Source organism: Aspergillus luchuensis, chromosome 6, assembly GCF_016861625.1.
Source record: "Aspergillus luchuensis IFO 4308 DNA, chromosome 6, nearly complete sequence".
Taxonomy (NCBI): domain Eukaryota; kingdom Fungi; phylum Ascomycota; class Eurotiomycetes; order Eurotiales; family Aspergillaceae; genus Aspergillus; species Aspergillus luchuensis.
Window position 1 is genome coordinate 1,684,375 of NC_054854.1, and position 19,327 is coordinate 1,703,701.

A 19,327-nucleotide genomic window follows, 5' to 3' on the forward strand; every position below is an offset into this window, starting at 1 on the left:
GTCACCCGGCGGTGGCCTGTTTTGGCCCGGCGCACGGCCTCAGGGGTTCGCTTGCCTGTCCGTTTCCGGTTAGTGCGGGGCTGCCCGATATCAAATTGCCGGCTGGGGGAACCTCGTTGCTTGCAGTGATTGATATCAATCTATCTATTGTTTTCCCTCGTGATTATTCATTCCACCCACCCCCAGAGTTTCACTGTGTATTGAATTGGTGTGGGAAGCTTCCCTTTCCTCTCTCTCTTTCTAAACGATTATTTTCTCCACCTTAGTCTCTGGTTCTTGCCGTTGCCGCTTCTGCTTCTCTCCTTCCCTGTGATCGCCACATTCCGGTCCCCATCATGGATCATTCCAGCGAACCCAACAACGCGGCCCTTTACGATGCCCGGAGACGCAGGGGCTCCGTCGGAACTTCTCAGCTCTTCGAAAACATTGTGTCCGCCTCCAACTGTGGGTAGCGGTCGCGTCTGTAAACAATTATCAATCGGGGTGTCCGGGCTTGCTGACTACATCATCGGAATCTGGCAGTCGATCGCGATGAAGTGGACCGTCTCCGCAAGCGCTTCATGAAGCTTGATAAGGTACTCCCTCCCCCCTTTCTCCACGTTGTACCTCATTTTACCCTACCTGTTCTAAAGCTAATCATTATGCCGATGTATACAGGACAGCTCCGGCACCATCGACCGCGATGAATTCCTCTCCCTTCCTCAAGTCTCCTCCAACCCGCTCGCCACGAGGTACTCCCCCTCTCTTCCCACCCTATACCACCTTTCCAACAATACCACACCGAAAACATGGTTTATGGGAAACATGATAATAACCAAATGAAATAGAATGATCGCCATCTTCGACGAAGACGGCGGCGGCGATGTCGACTTCCAAGAGTTCGTGTCCGGGTTATCAGCCTTTAGCTCCAAGGGCAACAAAGAAGAAAAGCTGCGCTTCGCATTCAAAGTATACGACATCGATCGCGACGGGTACATCTCCAATGGCGAATTGTTCATCGTGCTGAAGATGATGGTCGGAAACAATCTTAAGGATGTGCAGTTGCAGCAGATTGTTGATAAGACCATCATGGAGGCGGATAAGGATGGTGATGGCAAGATTAGCTTCGAGGAGTTCACGGATATGGTTGAGAATACGGATGTTAGTTTGAGTATGACGTTGAGTATGTTCCCTGATATTCTTAGGTTTGGGGTGATGTGGATGCTGACTTTTGTTTGTAGACCAGATCTGAGGGGGGTTTGGAAGTGTGGATGAGGGTATCTACTTGCTGGGTATGGTAGACAGGTTGGATGGATGGATTGGGGGATGAGGAGGGTTTATAATTTCTTACTTATTATCTTATGATTATGATGACAGCCATGACGAAACTGTAGTTTACTTTCCTTTTTCTTTTGCTTCAGGGTCGGATTCGCTACTAGTCTATATTGTTTTAGGTACATAGTGTACGGATTACCATACGTGCTGTGCAGTAATTGTAGTTGAGAGTTGCGAAGCATGTGAAGATCATGGAACATCTATTTCATCATCATCAGCGGAAGCAGCAGTAGTAAACATTCGCAGATATGAGGATACTCACTAAATTATATCGAGTCCTACAGATGTTAAGATAAAGTTCAGCCTCGCGAACCTACAGCCTTGCGGCTGACAACATCATTATGATGATTGTTTACATGATAATATCAAGTTAATAAAGTACTATTCAGATCACATGTAAACTAGTACATCACCAATAATAGCATGACAACTCCAGCAATACTTCATGTTCATGTTACTTGGGGGAAACTAAGTACGTAATAACTACTTGGACAATACCTTGCTATCAGGACTCTCCTTTGAAGCGTGTGACTGATTGATCTGATTGGCTCGTATATTTAGCACGTCACTACTACTACTCCGTACTCCGCTTCGCTAATCTACATTTTATATCATTGATTCTTTCGCGTCATATCAGAGAATATCTAGCTGATTAGCAGGCATATAGATAGCATGAACTAGTTATATGTCTCGATACCAAGACCAAAAGCAGATCATGCGCATCCGCCTTTCTAGAAGAAGATGGATAACATGTTCATGAACTTGAAATGCCAACATTAAATGGCCACAAGTATTACCAAGACACGCATACAACGCGTAGCGAGCCTCACAACTCCACGCAATAATCATGCTGCACATCTTAGTCGCATCCGGTTGATTCTCCAAATTGAGACGAAATCATAGAGAGAATTGTTTGTTATAGTTACCCTTCTGGGATATCTTACCCTGATCGGTCGATAATTGATGGATGCGTGCTTGCTTTACCGTGAGTGCATTTCCCAACCCAACCAACAAGTCGAGGCGATTATATGGAGTTGCTCTTAGAGTTATGCCCTAGTGAGTAACAGACATCTTGTCTGGATTGTAATACTAAGACAGCTCACCCATTCCCCCCTCAATCATTGAGGAAAGGGTGCTCCATCAACTGCCGAGCCGTCTTTCGTTCCTCAGGCAACCAAGTGAGCATCTGTTTGATGAAAGATAGGAAAGCTTCCTTGTCGCTCGCTTCTAGAGATGGGACTGCATCTTCAAGTTTTCGCGCGGGTATCAAATCGTTGTAGAAGAAGTTGCCTACCGTAATATGGATTAGGGTCAGAGATACACGCATATATGCTGTGGAAAAAAAAATAAGGGAAAGGGTATTAATACCTTCTTCATCAAAGAAAGGCCCACCAAAGTATTCCCTATTGTTCTTGAATATCTTACCCCTTTCATCAGTGATAGCTGGTGACCACTCAACCTGTGCCATGGACTCTGACATCACAAGCAATTTCTTAGGCGGGGGCCCAAGCAGGGCTATCATCTGTGCTAGATGTGCTTCTGGGAGGTAAGTTCCCTCCGCATCCTGTACCTGGGTGAACAACTCTGTGCCTTCGAGTATATTCCATATCTGTTGTTGTAGAACGTGAGTACTTTATGATCACCACATACTTTTTTGAATGCATGTATGTTCTTACCATAACACCCAGATTCCATATATCAGCACTATAGCTCCACCCACATCCCAGAATGACCTCAGGTGCGCGATAATAGTCAGGTTGTATAGGACGAGTACCCAGTTGAACGGCGCCATCATCTCCACCAGTGCCGAGTAGAGTCGCGGCGCCAAAATCGGTTATTTGAGGGTAGATGTTGCCTAGTCCACTCGGGTCAAGAGGTCCGAAGTTGTTGTGACAGCGGTAAATGACGCGACCGGTTTCCGAATCCGTCTTGCATTGCATCGACTGAGCCTCTTCTTGTTCTTTGACAAATCTCGGGAGGATGTTCTCATTTTCGAAGGTTATGAGGATATTGTCGAGTTTCAGGTCTGACAATAGTGTATTAGATAATCGAATTTTTTGGTGCCAGGTGGATATACTTGCCAGTATGGACTACCTTGCACACAGAATGTAAGTAATCGAGACCAGCCAGAATGATAAGAATATAGGCTTTAACCATCGGCAGGGTGAACCTGTCGCTTTCGAACCGTCTTTGGTATAACCAGAGAGGCTCCCGCGATGGCTCGTAGGCTAGACAGATATGTTTGCCGATGGGTCCTGCCAATTCAAAGTTTTCAAGGTAACTGCGGATAACCGGACGACCGCGGTGTGAAGGAGTTTGCTTAGCGATGTGTTCTTCAATACGACGCTCATGGTCGGCACCCTTGGGATTGTTGTTGTTGAGGATTTTGAGGGCTACAATGCGTTCAGCCTGCCATCGATATCTACCGAGTGGTTCGAACAGAGGTTAGAAATGCGAACCGTGGCCGCAGTTACGTATGAAAGTCAATACATGCCTTGCGACATCTCGGGCGAGCCACACTGTTGAACCGCTTCCCCATCCAATCTTGACCAGCAATCGATAGTGATCGGCGAGAACCTCCCCGGGCTTTGCAGGATAGTAGTGTTTGGGATCGTAGCCAGGACTGAACTCCTCGTCCACAGGTTCGTATTGGGGAATGGAAGTTGTAGTAGATAGTGAACGCGAGAGCTGGTGAGGTTTGGCGCGAAGAAAGCGTATGCGCTTTAGTGCACGGATTATTGATTGCATTTCGCTTAAGGTAAGGTACTTTGCTTCTAGGTGAAGCTGTAGGGTGAGTAGCAAGCCTTGGCCTGCTATTGATGAGGATGTTAATGAGAACAATATTGCGCGGTTGGCACGAACTGGCACACTTGGCAGTCTTAGACAGTGGTGATGGATGTGCATATACTATTAGACACAACAAATGGGCTTATACAATGGTATTATAATAAGATAAATTGATTAAACTCATGCGATTATAATGTATGAGGTTGCCAGATGTAAAGGAGCGGGAGCGGTTCGCTCAGCTATGTAGATCAGATCACGTGCCAAAGAATGAGGATGACTCCTCCAGTGGTTGGATAGATACAACGTGATATACCTTTAAAAGCTTAGATTTGCATTGCAGCCAGAATGTGCTCACGATAGTCATGAGCTAATCTGCAGAGTTGCTACCATCATCCAATCCTGCACTTTCGGACACCATACCGAGGTTCACTCCACCCCACCTTTAAACATATATTAGCCACTTTACTACTTACTACCTGATGGCATCTCAATAGCTATGATGTACCGATTTCTATGTTGTGGCTTGTGATAGAAGATAGAAGGAAGTACCTCAATAGCAATATCATTAAATAGCTGACAATACTTCAATTAACTAGTTCGCACATACCCACTCACATAAGCAAATCCACATCTCACCCGTAACCCTAATTCATCCCCTCATTGACCTCAAGGATCACGTCGTAACACCCCATGACAACCCCGCGTGAAACCCCCAGCGTTGAACTGCACTCTATTATTATCAAAGCATCTGGGTCCCGTCAGAATTGGCGTATTGAATTTAACCACCCATTCATTTCCATCAGAGTCCGGTTGATCCAAATACTGAAAATCCCATCCCGTAAGTCCGTGTCCCACGCAGCTTATAATAGCCGGCTTCAGCGTATCCTGACCCGCATCCCAAGTTGCCCATCCTCTGCCTCTCATATCATATCTCTGGTACCAAAACTTATAACTGCTATCGCAAAAACCCCCAACTTCTCTCGTCGGCGGCCAAGGTCTCTTGAACGAGTTCGCAATGTTAACTTCATACGTATAGCTCCCGCGAGTCCAGCGACCCCCGAATTTCCAGTTCATCGGATTTTTCGGATCATTGCCGTCGCAGGAGTTGATGATACGTTCGAAGGACTCCATGCAGTGGCCTTGGTCGAAGTGAGTGGCGCCGTCGCTGAGTTGGATGCTGAAGCTGTGCGTTTCCGGGGTGAGTTGGTGGAACCAGCGCTCGTCTTTCCAATTTGCTGTATTCTTCGGGGGTTTTACTTCCTTGCAGTAGGTCTTGTAGTTCTTGTTTAGGAGGTCTGCGCTTGCGTAATCCCTTCGGCCGTCATTTTGCCAGCATCGGAACTCCTCGAAACCGCGCGAGCAGATGGGGTTCCTCTTGCCTAGGAAATCAGCCCGTGCGGCATATATGCCATCTAGCACGAAGGAGGCAATGGTCTTGTGGCCGAGCTCGTTTGGGTGGAAGTATTTGCCCCAGCGGTCGGGGAGCCCGAACCCTATACCTTTGTCATCACCCGGGCAGCCTGGGGGTAAGGTTACGCCGGTGGGATTCAGCTCGTAAAGGGCAGCTGCAGCCGGGTTGGGAGAGCGGTAGAGGATAGAGTCGTAAAAAGATGAAAGGGTGTCATTAGTATCGGCGGAGGAGGAGAAGGAGGTGTCAGTGATGTTGTCACGCTTCGCTTTCAGTTCCGTGTGGCGTTCATAGGTGGTGTCTGGCTTGAAGAAATGCAAGTTCGGCTGCATGGGATCGGGATATTTGCCTGTTGATCCGGGCACGCAGTACTGTCCTTTGAGGCCGTCTTTCATGAAGTCATTCCAATCTGCAGTACGGATATGCACTCTTGGGAAATACTTTCCCTTATCCATGACATAATCCTCGATGGTTTTCTTAATGACCTTGTTTGTGTCAGTAACCAATTGATTGAGTTTCTCGCGACGCTCGCGAGTCAAAGGCAGAGCATCGAATGGAGCAAGACCAGGGAAGGCCCAGTCCTGATTCTTCTCGCAGTCATCGGTTTCCGTGTTGAAGAACTGGCCGTAGAGAGCCCAGACAATGATGCCAAAAGCATTCACCTTGCTCACAGCAACTTCGAGGATCCTGCGAACGTTGTACCCCAGGATAAACTTGATGTTCTCTTGAGCCAACTCAATGACCTTCTGACACTTCTCTTCGCTATTGAAAGGGAGAAAGATGCAGGTGGTGATGATATCGGACTGGCCAGGTAGTCAGTTAGAGGCTCACTATAGTGAGATGAAGGAGAGGCTAGCATACCAAGCACAAGTCGTTTCCTCCACCGGTCAGGACTATGAGGTCGTGTAGTTTATCAAGGTCCTGGGCCTGGGTGTAGATGTCGCTAGTACGAGCGCCACTGCATGCCGTGTATGTGAAATTGGTCACTTGTGGACCCAACACATGCTTCAGAAGTGCTACATACGACTTGTCGTAGCGGGAGCATTTGGTGTCTTCTTTTTTGTCGCTCCACACATCACCGGCACCAATGCCTGCTGTGTAGCTGTCGCCAATGGCTGCCCATTTGCGAACGAAGGTGAGGTCTGTGATGGGGAGATCGGATGAGGGAGGATCATGTGGGGGAGTATTGATGTCAGGGCTGCCAGTGACAAGAATCACCAGCAGGAATATGAGCCAAATCATCCTGGAACGGAGTGCGCGAAGATGAGCCGGGGGATGGGATGGAAGAGAACAGAAAGATGGAGGAGAAGCTGTGGATGAGGAGATTTCCGATTTATATCGAGGGAGCATGCGCCAGGAACTAGACCTAACATCTCAAATCATTCAGGCATATTCACGAGCACACAAGCACACAAGCACGATTCACGAGCACGATCCACCTTGGCAAATATCCATAACAATCCTCCATGACAAATATCTATAAAAATTTCTTCTCTGTTACTGTGAAGTTCAATGAGAAGTGAAAGACATGCAGAATATGAAGTTCCCGTGAACACACGTTGGCCTGAACTCAGGTCAATCACTGTTCCTTTCCTTCATAAAAAGATGGACACGAATCGATATCCCATCTTCAGAGAAACTCTGCTACCAACCTTGTCGAACCACCATTGCTAACATGTCAGTGTTTTCGGCAATTCTGCTCTGCCTGTTCGGTTGGCAACTGACTTCTAGCGCTGTCTTCGCGCACAATCTCGCCTGGGGAGCTCTTCCGTCGAATCTTGACCCTGTCTATCCTTTCCAACTCCTTCCCACTTCCTCTACCAGTGATGATGGGTACAAGTGTGCCAAGGATGAAGGATGTAAAATAGGATGCTGTGGACCCATGTGAGGCACCTACCATATAAACTTTGCATTCGATCTAAACATTACTGACTACTGGAATAGTGACTCCACTGGTTCGGGTTTTTGTGGTTTTGGTCCCGAGTTCTGCGGCAAAAATTGCACCTCGAACTGTGATCGCAAGAGCGAATGCGATCCCGGCTGGGGGAAAGAATGGTCTCAAGCGTCCACTTGTCCGCTAAATGTTTGTTGTAGCAAGTTCGGTTTCTGCGGTGGGTTCCTACTCATCTCTCATCTCAACCTCACCTAATTATCTGCTACAGGAACCACCAAGGACTTCTGTGGCGATGCCACCGTCGTGTCTCCCCAATGCGGTGGCACGAGTGCCAAAAAGCGTACAGTCGGGTATTACGAGGGGTGGAACTTGGAACGCCCATGTGGAAGTGAGTTACTCGAGACTACTCCTTCAACTCATCACTAACACAGCTTCTTACAGAAATGGGACCAGCCGATATCCCTCTCGGCTTCTACACACACATCAACTACGCATTCGCTTCAATTGACCCTCAGTCATTCCGCATCACTGCCATGGACAATCTCACTGCGTCATTGTACCAGGGCGTGACGGCACTCAAGCGCCAACAGAGTGATCTCGAGGTGTGGATTGCCATTGGGGGATGGGCATTCAATGACCCGGGTCCGACTCGAACCACTTTCTCTGATCTGGCCGCTTCCGAGGCCGCTCAGGATACGTTCTTCGGATCCCTGATTAGCTTTATGCAGAATAATCGGTTTGATGGCATTGATATTGACTGGGAATACCCTGTGACTGACGAACGGGGCGGGAAACCCGAGGATTATGTCAATTTTGTGACTTTGGTGAAGAGACTGAGGGAACGGTTGAACCAGACAGGAAGGAAGTATGGCATTTCCATCACTCTGGTAAGTCTGTCTCTCCTTATGATAAGCATGATGTTAACGTCCTGCAGCCGACGTCCTACTGGTATCTGAGGGGATTCGATATTGTCAATCTCGAGCCGCATGTGGATTTCCTTAACGTCATGTCTTATGACATTCGTAAGTGGGCTGCAATTCTGGATCAAATTAGCCTCACTGACCGATTTACAGACGGCACATGGGACTCCACGAATAAGCAGCTTGGACCGTACGCCTTCGCACACACCAATCTAACGGAGATTAACAGCGCCCTAGAGCTTCTCTGGCGCAACAACATCAATCCGGAGAGAGTTAACCTTGGGCTAGGCTTCTATGGCCGCAGCTTCACGATGAAGGATCCCAAGTGCAAGAAGCCTGGCTGTGAGTTCTCTGGAGGGGCGCGGGCAGGCGAATGTACCGGCACACCGGGAGTGCTGGCCACGTATGAGGTCAACAAGATCATTCAAAAGGGCGGGACCGACGTTGTACTCGACAAAGACGCGGCGGTTACCATCGTAACCTGGGAAAATGATCAATGGGTTTCCATAGATAACCAAGAGACACTACGGATGAAAATGGATTATGCTAATAAGCGGTGTCTTGGAGGGACCATGGTCTGGGCAATTGATCTGGATGATGGAACTATGATCGACGCTCTAGGGGGTGCTATGGGAAAGAACAAATCAAGGATTCTCCCTGCTCGGCGCATTCCTGTCCCTGAAGCTGGGAGCAGAGATGTTGATGATGTTCTGGGGTGGAAGAAGTGGTGGAAGGAGCATAGAAATGAACTGTGAAGGACGGCTAGGATCTGAGGGGTGTATGCATGTTATGGGTGGATTTTCAAGATAACTAATGGATAACTGAGACTGTTTAGCTTATGGATGTCATTATCAAATTTGAAACAGCTGTTTAATCCGCTTCATACCCTAGAGAGCGCAAGACCGAACTGTAAATGAAGGCTGGGATATGATGGACCGGGCAAGTTATGCGTGGATGTCCAGACTGTTGGAGAATAATTGTGACTGTGTAGTCTGAATATGTCATTGGCAAGCTTCTGCGAGCTCAAAATGACTAATAACAAGATATTATCTCCAATAAGACCGTGAAGCTGTAGAAGTGATGGAAGGAGCACAGGAATGAACCGTGAATTAGGGTTGGAATACTATGAAAATTTGCATGTTCAATGTGACTTTCCAGACTTCTAAAAGTGATTCACACTGTTTGCTCTACAGATATGATTGACAAATTTGAGAAAGCTCACGTTAATCAACACTTCCAAATATTTATCGAACTATGAGCGATATTAGAAAATAACCAGGCACGTGCATGTCTTGTGAATTGCTTGTAGTGAACCAAGAACCAGTTTTCCAGTATATTGGAGAGACCGAAAGCGGTTTCACATTCTCTATTTATTATGGTTGTCTTCTTCTATACCTTCCGTCTTGCCATTACGCCCCAATATCTCTCTCCTTCTCAAGTTCACCATTTCGAGCCATTCGAACACCATGCCACTTCCAAAAATGTGGGCAATTTTCCTTCCAATCCTCCTTCTTCAACTACTCATTTTCCCCACGGTCAATGCTGGCCATCCTGAGTGGGAGCATGCTCGGTTCATGCTTCCCGAATGGTTGTCAGTCAAGCCAGTAGAGCCCTGGGGCCGCCTCTGGCCCGACAAGACCATCAAGCTGTGCTACGAAAGCGAGGCAACCTGGAGAAAATATCATAAATACTTCCGGAGTGCAATGAGATTATGGTATGCGGCAGGGCTGCCTGAGGATTTCAAAGTGAGGGAGATTGGCGCAGATGGATGCCAGAATATGCCACATGAAAAGTTGCTGGTCATCGATACCCCCGAGTTGTTTGCCACAGATGTTGGCTTGCCCACTCTGTCCTACCTGAACACGAACAATAATCCGAACCCTCAGAGGCCTGCAATGTGGGTATCCTTGTACTACAGGGACTCAGAGGCGTTCCGAGTCGCTACCTTTGCTCACGAGCTCGCACACTCATTTGGGGTCTATCACGAGCACCAAAACCCTTATTACTGGATACCAGGGCGCCAAGTGTTCGCCTTCAACTGTGACCAATTGAAGGGTTTCACAGAATTGACCCAGGGAATGTCACAGGAGCGGATCTGGGGAGAAAATGGTCTCTGCAGAAGTTATACCGCGGCCCGAGCCGTTGGGTTTCCAAGTATGGATTACCTTCCTATGCCGTTTGATGAAGTCATGTCTCCCCATGGAATATGGTCAAACAGAGCCACCGTTGATTTTGACTCTATCATGCTTTACGGTTCTCACCTGGGCGGGCAGTTTGATGTTTCAGTGGTCATATCCTTGGCGGACGGGACAATTTTCCAGGAGACAACAGAACCCAGTGTTGAAGATGTAGATGGCTTGAAGCTTCTCTATACTACTGTGTATGGGATTCCACTAAGGACTCTGTACAACGATCCCAGGAGCCCTTACTTCTCGACATTCAGAATGTACGCCGGCTGTTCGACCTAGAAGCCATTCTTCGCCAATTGGGTGTGGTAGGAGACGGAAAGTGTGGCTTTACATGTTCTTTCACTGTTGAGGGGAAAGGAATTTGGAAGTATGTAGTTTGAGTTAATGTGGGGACTGGCACAAAGAGGTTGTAGTTAAGCAATTTATTACCTGCTAAGCCTGTGATTCTGGCTCAATTTCACCGCTTCACATCATCTATTCACTCTTTCTCACAACTTTCTCTCTGTAAAACTGCCATAAATTCTACTGCTTTTACTCCTCCCTCCCTCTCTTTTGCTTTCCCTCACCACCTTCCTTTCTTCTCTCCTACAGTCCCTACAGATTCTCTCACTACAACACCGACCAGGAACTATCCACCAAAATGGGTACTCTTCCTACATGGCTGTCTGCCCTGCTGCTACTGCTATGGACTGCAGCTGCTCAATCCCCAGCTATCGATGTCGCTGGCATTACAGCAGATTCCACCCCTCATGGCCCAACCATGTCAGGAACCCCAGCTGATTGCAACCGATGGTTCACTATCCAAAAGGGTGATACCTGCTATGAGTTGGAAAAGGCGTTTGGACTCACTCCTCAGCAATTCCAGCAATGGAATCCTGCAGTGTCCCGTGATTGTCTGGTCAACTTCTGGCCGGGCTACGCATACTGTGTGGGCGTTGGACCAGTAGCGATTCCAACATCTGCAGACACTGCTCCTTCTGCTCCGACCATGACTGGTACCGCGGCAAATTGCAACCGTTGGTACACTGCTCAGAAAGGAGACAATTGCTACGCAGTGGAGAAAGCATTCGGGCTCACTCCGCAGCAATTCCAGCAGTGGAATCCCGCCGTCTCCCATGATTGCCTGGTCAACTTTTGGCCGGGTTACGCATACTGCGTGGGAGTTGGACCGGTAGCAATTCCGACATCTGCAGACACTGCTCCTCATGCCCCAACCATGACTGGCATTGCAGCAAATTGTAACCGGTGGTACACTGCCCAAAAAGGAGATTACTGTTATGCAGTAGAGAAAGCATTCGGGCTTACTCCGCAGCAGTTTCAGCAGTGGAATCCCGCTGTCTCTTCGGACTGTCTGGTCAACTTCTGGCCCGGGTATGCTTATTGCGTGGGTGTTGGGCCGGCCGAAAATGGTCCTCATGGCCCTACTATGCCAGGAATTGCCCCAAACTGCATTCAGTTTTATACTGCCAAGAAGGGTGATACTTGCTATGCAGTCGAGAAGGCTTTTGGTATCAGTCCCCAGCAATTTCAACAGTGGAATCCGGCTGTCTCTCTGGACTGCTTGGTCAATTTTTGGGCAGATTATGCGTACTGCGTGGGTGTTGGGCCGGTTGCCCCGACTTCGACTTCGACTGTGACAGCGACAGCGACAGCGACTTCGGCTTCGACGTCAACGAGTTCAACCACTTTGACTACGTCGACCACTTCGACAACTGCCCTTACCACCTCCACCACGTCTACTGCTTGGACTACTGGCACGTCGACCACTTCGACGACCGTCCTTCCTACGTCTACTATTTCAACTACTTGGCCTACTGGTACGTCAACCACTTCGTCGACTGTCCTTCCCACATCTACTACCTCGAGTACGTGGACTACCGGCACGTCGACCACTTCGACTAGTTTGTCACCTACGACTGTTTTCACCACATTCACCACCACGCTCACTTTGACCACAACCTTGACTTCGAATGGTCAGACTACGGTAATAGTTACTACTACTGTGACTACGACTGTTAGCCCGTCTACAACTCTGGGTACTTCAACTACATTGACAACGGCCCTGCCCCCATCGAGCACGTCTAGTCCCACCACTTCTACTTCTAGTGCTTCGACCACGTTGACCACTTCAACCACCTTGGCCACTTCCAAATCTTCTACCACTTCCAGCCCACCCACGTCAACTCCAAGTACTTCCAGAAGTTTGACTACTTTGACCAGTCCAAGTACTCCAAGTACTCATACCACTCCCACCACTCCCAGAACTTCGACCTCAACAACCCCCCGTTCGCCCTCTATCACACCTACTCCTAGCTCACGCCCACCAATTAGCCCCTTCCCCAGCACAATGGTCACGACCAACGCGACCTACTCAACCCGCAACCCCATCACCTCATACAACCAGACCATAACTCCCATTGACACCGCATGGCCTCCGACCAAGACCCATCCCGGCCAGCCCAAAGACTGTGACAAATGGTATTTAGTTGCGCCAGGAGACACCTGCAGGTCAATTTACCAGCGCCACGGCAACAGCATAACCATGGACGAGCTGTAATTATCCCTCCTTCCTGCCCGAGTCAGCCCTAACTAACATGCACAACCACAGACTGGAATGGAACCCCGACCTTAAAGCAGACTGCGACTACCCCATCGCCGGCTACTGGGTGTGCGTGGGTATCAAACGTCCCGCTCTAACCATAATCTATCCCACCACCAACGACACAGTCCCCGATCCCACTCCCTGGACGCCGCGTCCCACTCCAACGGAGACATCCGTCTACCCACCGACCAAAACCCAACCCGGTCTCGCCCCAAGCTGCTCTGCCTTTTACGAAGCTCAGCCTGTAAGTCCTATTCTCCCCACACAAACATACATACACACTAATACTAACCAACAAAACACCAGTCCGACACCTGCGACCAAATCCTCGCCAGCAACCCCATGCTGAAATTTCCTCTCCTGTTGGAATGGAACCCAGCCCTGAAATCAGACTGCTCCGGTATCCTTCCAGGCTACTTCTACTGCATCGCAGCCTACAACGACACCAACCGCCCCGCCCCGCCCACCGTCACTAACCAACCCTATCCGCTAAAGCCAGGCACAGCCAAGAACTGCACGGCCTGGTACAAGAGTGATGATGGTGATACGTGCGACTTGATCGTGGAGATGTTTGGCACGTTCGATAAAGCACAGTTTGTGGCGTGGAATCCCGATATCGGTGTTGAATGCTATGGTTTGGAGGTACGTAATTCATTTCTTTTTTTCCTTCCCTTCTTCCTTTACATTCTACAACCCCCAAATCTATTACTTTGGTACGAACACATGAGCTAAACACAAAATAAATAGAGCGGCTACTACTACTGCGTCGCCGACCCCAGCACTCCCAAGACTCGAACAAGGCCCGTAATTACTGCCATGAGCTTCCCCACGGCCCATCCGCGTCGTCAACCGGGCGTTACTAAGGACTGTAATAAATGGTGGCTTGTGTCGATGTGAGTTACCCTTCTCTCCAAATTCCCACCCTCTCATCCCTATCCCTTGATCCGTATCATGACTAACTAATATAATTTGTATGAACAGTCACGACGACTGCTACGACATCATGCACTTTAACGGCATCACCATGGCAGATCTGTATACCTGGAATCCGGCTCTCTCGGGAAAGAGAAACTGTCTGGAGGGGTTGGTTCCTGATACGGAGGTTTGTGTGGGTGTTATGTCGTCGTCGTCTTCTACTACTGCTGCTCCTTCGAGTACTGTTCCAGATGCTTCTTTTAGGACTGGATTGGTTACAGTTATTGGGGGAAGGGATTGATGGTAGTAGATTTTGGGTATGAAAGAGGATAGAGCATTTATGTGGAGGATGGATAATTTTGTTGATACATTGGTAACATGTAATATTGATTATGTTGCTATGAGATAATACAATTTTTGTATTTTCGTCTCTATTGGTCATTCAGTCATTTCGTGATATGTAGTTACTGCTCAGTAGCATAGTAGGTCTGAATTTGTGCTTACATCCATGCCATCTTCCTCGTCACTCATAGCAGTAGCCTGTGCAGTATGGCGTCTATCTATATTCAGATTCATGAATCAAGAACAATCACCAGTACGTCGTCACAATCTCTCTTCCAGGCTGGCCGTGCAGCAGATCCTCCCGAGTGTGCACCACAGTCCGCGCCTGCCGATCATGAACCAGGAAGAATTGTAGCCAAGTTACTCGGTGGTTCTCACAAATCCAATTCCCACGAGCGCAAGCATTTTCAGGGCTACTCAAACATTCCTCTTCAATTTCCATTACTCTTTCCGCAATCTTCAGGGCTGCCATGCCTTCACAGATGCCTTCACGCCTTGGGTATTGTCTGAGAAGACGGATCGCCTGCCGCCTGATTGTGGGTTCGCGACAGCGGAGTGCAATCAAAAATAATGGCTCCGTCGTGATTGTCTCCAGGTGGAAGCTCATGTTTTGTGACTGGTCTATATCTGCAGGCTGGCTGTCTAAGGGATCCATGGGGTCTCCTAGAATGTCGCCCATCAATCTGAGCATGTATGCATAGTCCTCGACGAAGTCGTCGTGAGCTAGTTCGCCTTCCGTCAGGTCCATGGATAGAGCCACTTGTGCGAGTCTGCGCCGGACATAGAGGAGTTTTAAAGCCTTCCCATTTTCTGGCTGTGGTGTTCTTCCAAGATATTTGTCGAGCCTGGCATCCCATTCAGTAAGACCAAGAAGACACTGTTGTCTCTTGATCTGCATCCCAGCATCTAAACCATCAATATATATGGAATTGTTGGTATATATTTGCATCATTTTGTTGAAATGCACCTCCAAGGCAACACACGCCTCTAGCAGAGACTTGAAGGGGTTGGTAGACGACGACAAAATGATCTGCTTGTCCGTCCATTGAAGGTTATTCGAAAGACTAGGAAGGTAGGGGCGCGCTTGTGAGTCGAGTTGGGTAAACAAGACCAGCAACACATCCAGATCTGAATCCTCATCTCTTTGGTCTTCACCTTTGTCCGCCAATTTCCATTGATGAATCAGCTTCAGTCCGCTATTGATGTGCACGAAAGCCTGCCACAGACGGCCCTGCAGACTTGACATGGTGATGAATAAGATGCAAACACTCAGGATGACCAGTCTGTCGAATTTGGTCAGAACCTGTCCTGACAACAGTTCTTGCAGACTTTGGATGGATTTGTTCCACTGTTGCAACGCCAGCCTCACCTGGGAGCTATCCTGCATCCTTGACATGGTAATCGGCGTGCTGTTGGCTATGAAGTCTCGGTGAATGCAGGCCACCGCCGTCATGGCATGCCACAGGGCCGGGTATCGGTGCGACATTTGGAGCAATCTGCGAGCCCAGCGGCCCTGGTCGAAGAAGCCAGCCAGAGTGGGGATAGTGACTGAGTGAAAGAACCGAAAACTCTCGGTTTCTACAGGGTTACTTGATACTACCTCCCAATAGGAAGGCATCTGTACCACGCTGAGGACCGTAGTGGGCGGCCCTGGGGGGACTGAATTGTAGCCATCGCACTTTCTTCCGGTAGAAGAGCATCGCTGGCAACTGCAGAGTCATAACTGTCAGCGAGATCTGACTATAACATCTTTAATATGATCGGCCAGAGAATCTTACTGACACGGGCTTTGTCTCGTCACATTTCACTCTCCGGATCCTGCCTGTGTCAACAACTCATGTTCCAGCGGCAGAAATATAAGTCTTACCGGCAAGTCATACAACCGGTCTTCACTTTTGGAGCCCAGTGTCTTATGCGAGCCTTTCCTGACCGGTTCAGACGCGAATTGCTCTCTTTGAGTCCACCAATCAGGGAATTAGTAAGGTGTGTATTGTTCTTCGGGGATTGAGGATTCCGCATCTCGACATGGTCAGGATGAAGGGTTCAAAAAGACCTATTTCAGCAGCAGAGCAAATCGCTTAGTGCATCAGATACCACAACAGGTGTCAGAACATTCGAAAGTTATCTAAATGCCTAGGCCACATGTGCGCATGTCGCTGAGTGAGCAAGGATGGGATTATTTAGACCGAAGGATCCCCGCTAACCGGATGTGGTAAAGTGTTTACTACTGCTGGATTGGGAAATCGCAGCCCTCGAAGATGCAGTTTAGGTGCGCCTCTCTATTCGATTAAATGGAGTACCGCGTTCAAATGAGTAAGATACACTTAAAACTTTTTCTAATTCATGTCTTCTAGGTATGTTGGATGTATGTAAGTATGCACTCACGAAAAGCCTAAAGGGACAACCCTATACTGTATCTTCTGAGAACCAACAGTCTTCAATGACCCTATTAGGCCCCGTTCTCAAATAGGAAGATCTCCTGGCCCCGCTGATGTAATCTAAGATGCGGGGATGCTCTTCGTCCTTTGCCAAAGTCATTGTAGTATACAACTTACTATATCACTCCTCTCGGCCTTGCCGAAGCGCCTATACTCTTCCTCGCTTCTCGAAACAGTCATTATGACTCCATCAAGATCCGTTTCTCTTTCTATTTGCACCCTGCCACCTGAGCTGTTGCTACTTGTAGGCGCTTGCCTGGACTGCCCAGCCTTGTGTTCTTTCCGTCTCACCTGCAAAGCCATATATGACTGCACCTTTCCTCTATTTTGCAAATACCTCGAAAACATAACAACAGACCTGTCTCTTACATCACTTCAAAAACTTGACTCGTTATCGCGGAATCAAGAACTGAGTTCCCTTGTCCAAACATTAAGTATCGATGGCACAGAGGAGGATATCATAGGATCGGGACTTACGTGGGAACATCACCGCTCTGGACTCCTTGTTATTCCACAAGAATCTATTCAAAGGTGGCAAGGAGTCTTACTGCGCCTAGTAAATTGCCAGTCTTTTCGTCTGCACAAATGGAATACGCCTGATGGCCCCGACCCATTCGACAAAACAACCCCTGATGATACTATCACAGTCCTGCTCAGCATTCTAATTGCAATAGAGCGTCCAATACGAGAGCTTAGTATACTATTCAAACGGCCAGGTTTCTATTCGCTCGACCATCTCGACTTGTCCCGCGTTCACAACGGCCTCCTCCACGACCCAAAGTTCATCACTACGTGCTGTTCTACTCTGGAAGCCCTCACGTTCAAGTTTGAAGTGGAAGATGAAGGAGGGATTAACTTTGTGGAACATTTCATACACCATGCAAAGAATCGCTTAGAACGACTGACATTTGATTTTTCCTTTGGCGAATGCGTGGCGCCTCTTATGTTTCAATTATCTTTGATGACACGGCCTCCCCTGAGACTACAAGAGCTGCATCTGGTGTGTGGCAATGTAGACTCAGACCAGGATTTGATCAGATTTTTATTCTCTTCCAAGCGGACCTTGGTCAAAATACACCTCGGCTCTTTCACAATTGGTTCTGGGGCGTGGGCAGCCATTTTCAGGACTCTTTCCGAATTCTCATCACTCACCGAAATCTCCGTGAGTTATCTGATGGCACGTAAGCCGCAGAGGCATTATGGAATTATACATTTTCCTGCGTTCCTGCGGGACCCTATCGTTGATCCTGTGCCGGGGACAAAGTTCTCTTATACTGTTAAAGGGCGCCCAGAAAATCCGACGACAGTGGTTGGGGTCCAGTATTCCGGGCGTAGTATGGATATTGCACTACAGAAGTTGGCTGAATATGCAACCTTTTAACGGGGTTGGGACAGCAACTAATCCAGTCCCCCATTGCTGCTGCTCTGGAATTACTACTCCTGCGACGCCACCTACTTCCTCTATGTTTTCTTATCCATGCCCAAGATGACACAAACAACAGAAATAGTAACTAGGTAGAAAACCCTGTCGTCGCCTTATCCTCCTCTTACTATAACCCAGTCCCGACCCCTGCCCAAAACTACGATAATCGGGATGAATTGTAGTAGTACCTGTCAACTCAGCCATACTAGTAAATCCTGGTATCAGATACCTTGTCTACCTCGTACTTCATAAATATATAATTATCCCATAGACTACTAAATACACATAATAATTCAATTCATAACCACCTACTCGTATTCCTAATACCCCCAAAGCACAAGTACCCGTGACCACCTCCTATCCTACCGAACTAAGCACCCCCAAAATCTCACTTCCTGCCCAACCGACAACTACCACCCATCCATCCATACCCATCTCCCCTAATCATCCGTACCCACCAATCCAGCCCCATAGTACCTTTCGATCCCCACCTACCCACCCACCCCAGCTGAACACAACACAAAAGTACATGTAAGTAAATGTACTACATGTATGCATATACCCAGCCCTTAAAGTTTCCCACTACTGCAACTATTCCCTGATTCCCGGGTCCAAATCCTTGCGAATATATGACGAGTATTAATTCTTGACGTTTCCATGAGCGGAAGGGCTGAAGAAGTACCGTGCATGAATAACTACGTAGTATTTGTTACTTTGTTAATTAGATGATGATCTCATGCTGCATATGTATGTATGTTGCCTTGCTTGCTTGCTTGCTTGCTTGCTGGGTGCGTCTGCAGGATCTAATCTTGCGTACTTTTTTTTTCCCTTCTATTATTTCTCTAATCCTTGTCGTTATATTTGATCTCTAGTTTTGGTGTTTTGATGGGATGGTTGGGCTGTGAACTAGACTGGATCACTAATACTAGAGGTTTATTATAACTACTAAGTTGGGTATCTCGAAGACTAAACTAATACAAAGGAAATCAAACAAATGAAAAAGGGACACTATTGTACAAGGAATTGGATCCCATCCGCCTGAACAGTTGAGGTGATTCCGGGCTCTCAATGAAACAGTAGAACAATCGGGAACAT

The 19,327-nt window shown here is 48.0% G+C and overlaps 8 protein-coding genes across 8 annotated transcripts; 5 read left to right on the forward strand and 3 right to left on the reverse strand.

Moving 5' to 3' along the window:
- Positions 1 to 335: 335 nt before the first annotated feature.
- cnaB (calcineurin regulatory subunit B) lies at positions 336 to 1,231 on the forward strand (the record flags this gene model as incomplete). Its single annotated transcript, XM_041692742.1, has 5 exons — positions 336 to 444; positions 523 to 575; positions 658 to 731; positions 828 to 1,162; positions 1,221 to 1,231. The coding sequence occupies 5 exons, from the start codon at positions 336 to 338 to the stop codon at positions 1,229 to 1,231; spliced, it is 582 nt and encodes a 193-aa protein (XP_041546097.1).
- A 1,197-nt stretch (positions 1,232 to 2,428) lies between these two features.
- Positions 2,429 to 4,218, reverse strand: AKAW2_60600A (uncharacterized protein; the record flags this gene model as incomplete). The annotated part of the gene is made up of 5 exons (XM_041692743.1): positions 2,429 to 2,604; positions 2,683 to 2,923; positions 2,991 to 3,340; positions 3,396 to 3,736; positions 3,809 to 4,218. 5 exons carry the CDS (start codon positions 4,216 to 4,218, stop codon positions 2,429 to 2,431), a joined length of 1,518 nt encoding a protein of 505 aa, XP_041546098.1.
- A 549-nt stretch (positions 4,219 to 4,767) lies between these two features.
- Positions 4,768 to 6,751, reverse strand: AKAW2_60601A (SGNH/GDSL hydrolase family protein; the record flags this gene model as incomplete). Its single annotated transcript, XM_041692744.1, has 2 exons — positions 4,768 to 6,312; positions 6,371 to 6,751. 2 exons carry the CDS (start codon positions 6,749 to 6,751, stop codon positions 4,768 to 4,770), a joined length of 1,926 nt encoding a protein of 641 aa, XP_041546099.1.
- A 433-nt stretch (positions 6,752 to 7,184) lies between these two features.
- Positions 7,185 to 9,078, forward strand: AKAW2_60602S (uncharacterized protein; the record flags this gene model as incomplete). The annotated part of the gene is made up of 6 exons (XM_041692746.1): positions 7,185 to 7,393; positions 7,454 to 7,620; positions 7,672 to 7,791; positions 7,845 to 8,290; positions 8,338 to 8,425; positions 8,477 to 9,078. The coding sequence occupies 6 exons, from the start codon at positions 7,185 to 7,187 to the stop codon at positions 9,076 to 9,078; spliced, it is 1,632 nt and encodes a 543-aa protein (XP_041546100.1).
- A 726-nt stretch (positions 9,079 to 9,804) lies between these two features.
- On the forward strand, positions 9,805 to 10,791 carry AKAW2_60603S (uncharacterized protein; the record flags this gene model as incomplete). Its single annotated transcript, XM_041692747.1, has 1 exon — positions 9,805 to 10,791. The coding sequence occupies one exon, from the start codon at positions 9,805 to 9,807 to the stop codon at positions 10,789 to 10,791; it is 987 nt and encodes a 328-aa protein (XP_041546101.1).
- A 361-nt stretch (positions 10,792 to 11,152) lies between these two features.
- Positions 11,153 to 12,825, forward strand: AKAW2_60604S (uncharacterized protein; the record flags this gene model as incomplete). The annotated part of the gene is made up of 4 exons (XM_041692748.1): positions 11,153 to 12,099; positions 12,153 to 12,329; positions 12,379 to 12,496; positions 12,619 to 12,825. The coding sequence occupies 4 exons, from the start codon at positions 11,153 to 11,155 to the stop codon at positions 12,823 to 12,825; spliced, it is 1,449 nt and encodes a 482-aa protein (XP_041546102.1).
- A 34-nt stretch (positions 12,826 to 12,859) lies between these two features.
- Positions 12,860 to 14,330, forward strand: AKAW2_60605S (LysM peptidoglycan-binding domain-containing protein; the record flags this gene model as incomplete). Its single annotated transcript, XM_041692749.1, has 5 exons — positions 12,860 to 13,065; positions 13,121 to 13,358; positions 13,421 to 13,756; positions 13,862 to 14,007; positions 14,096 to 14,330. The coding sequence occupies 5 exons, from the start codon at positions 12,860 to 12,862 to the stop codon at positions 14,328 to 14,330; spliced, it is 1,161 nt and encodes a 386-aa protein (XP_041546103.1).
- A 288-nt stretch (positions 14,331 to 14,618) lies between these two features.
- On the reverse strand, positions 14,619 to 16,390 carry AKAW2_60606A (Zn(II)2Cys6 transcription factor; the record flags this gene model as incomplete). Its single annotated transcript, XM_041692750.1, has 3 exons — positions 14,619 to 16,080; positions 16,154 to 16,189; positions 16,239 to 16,390. 3 exons carry the CDS (start codon positions 16,388 to 16,390, stop codon positions 14,619 to 14,621), a joined length of 1,650 nt encoding a protein of 549 aa, XP_041546104.1.
- Positions 16,391 to 19,327: the final 2,937 nt, after the last annotated feature.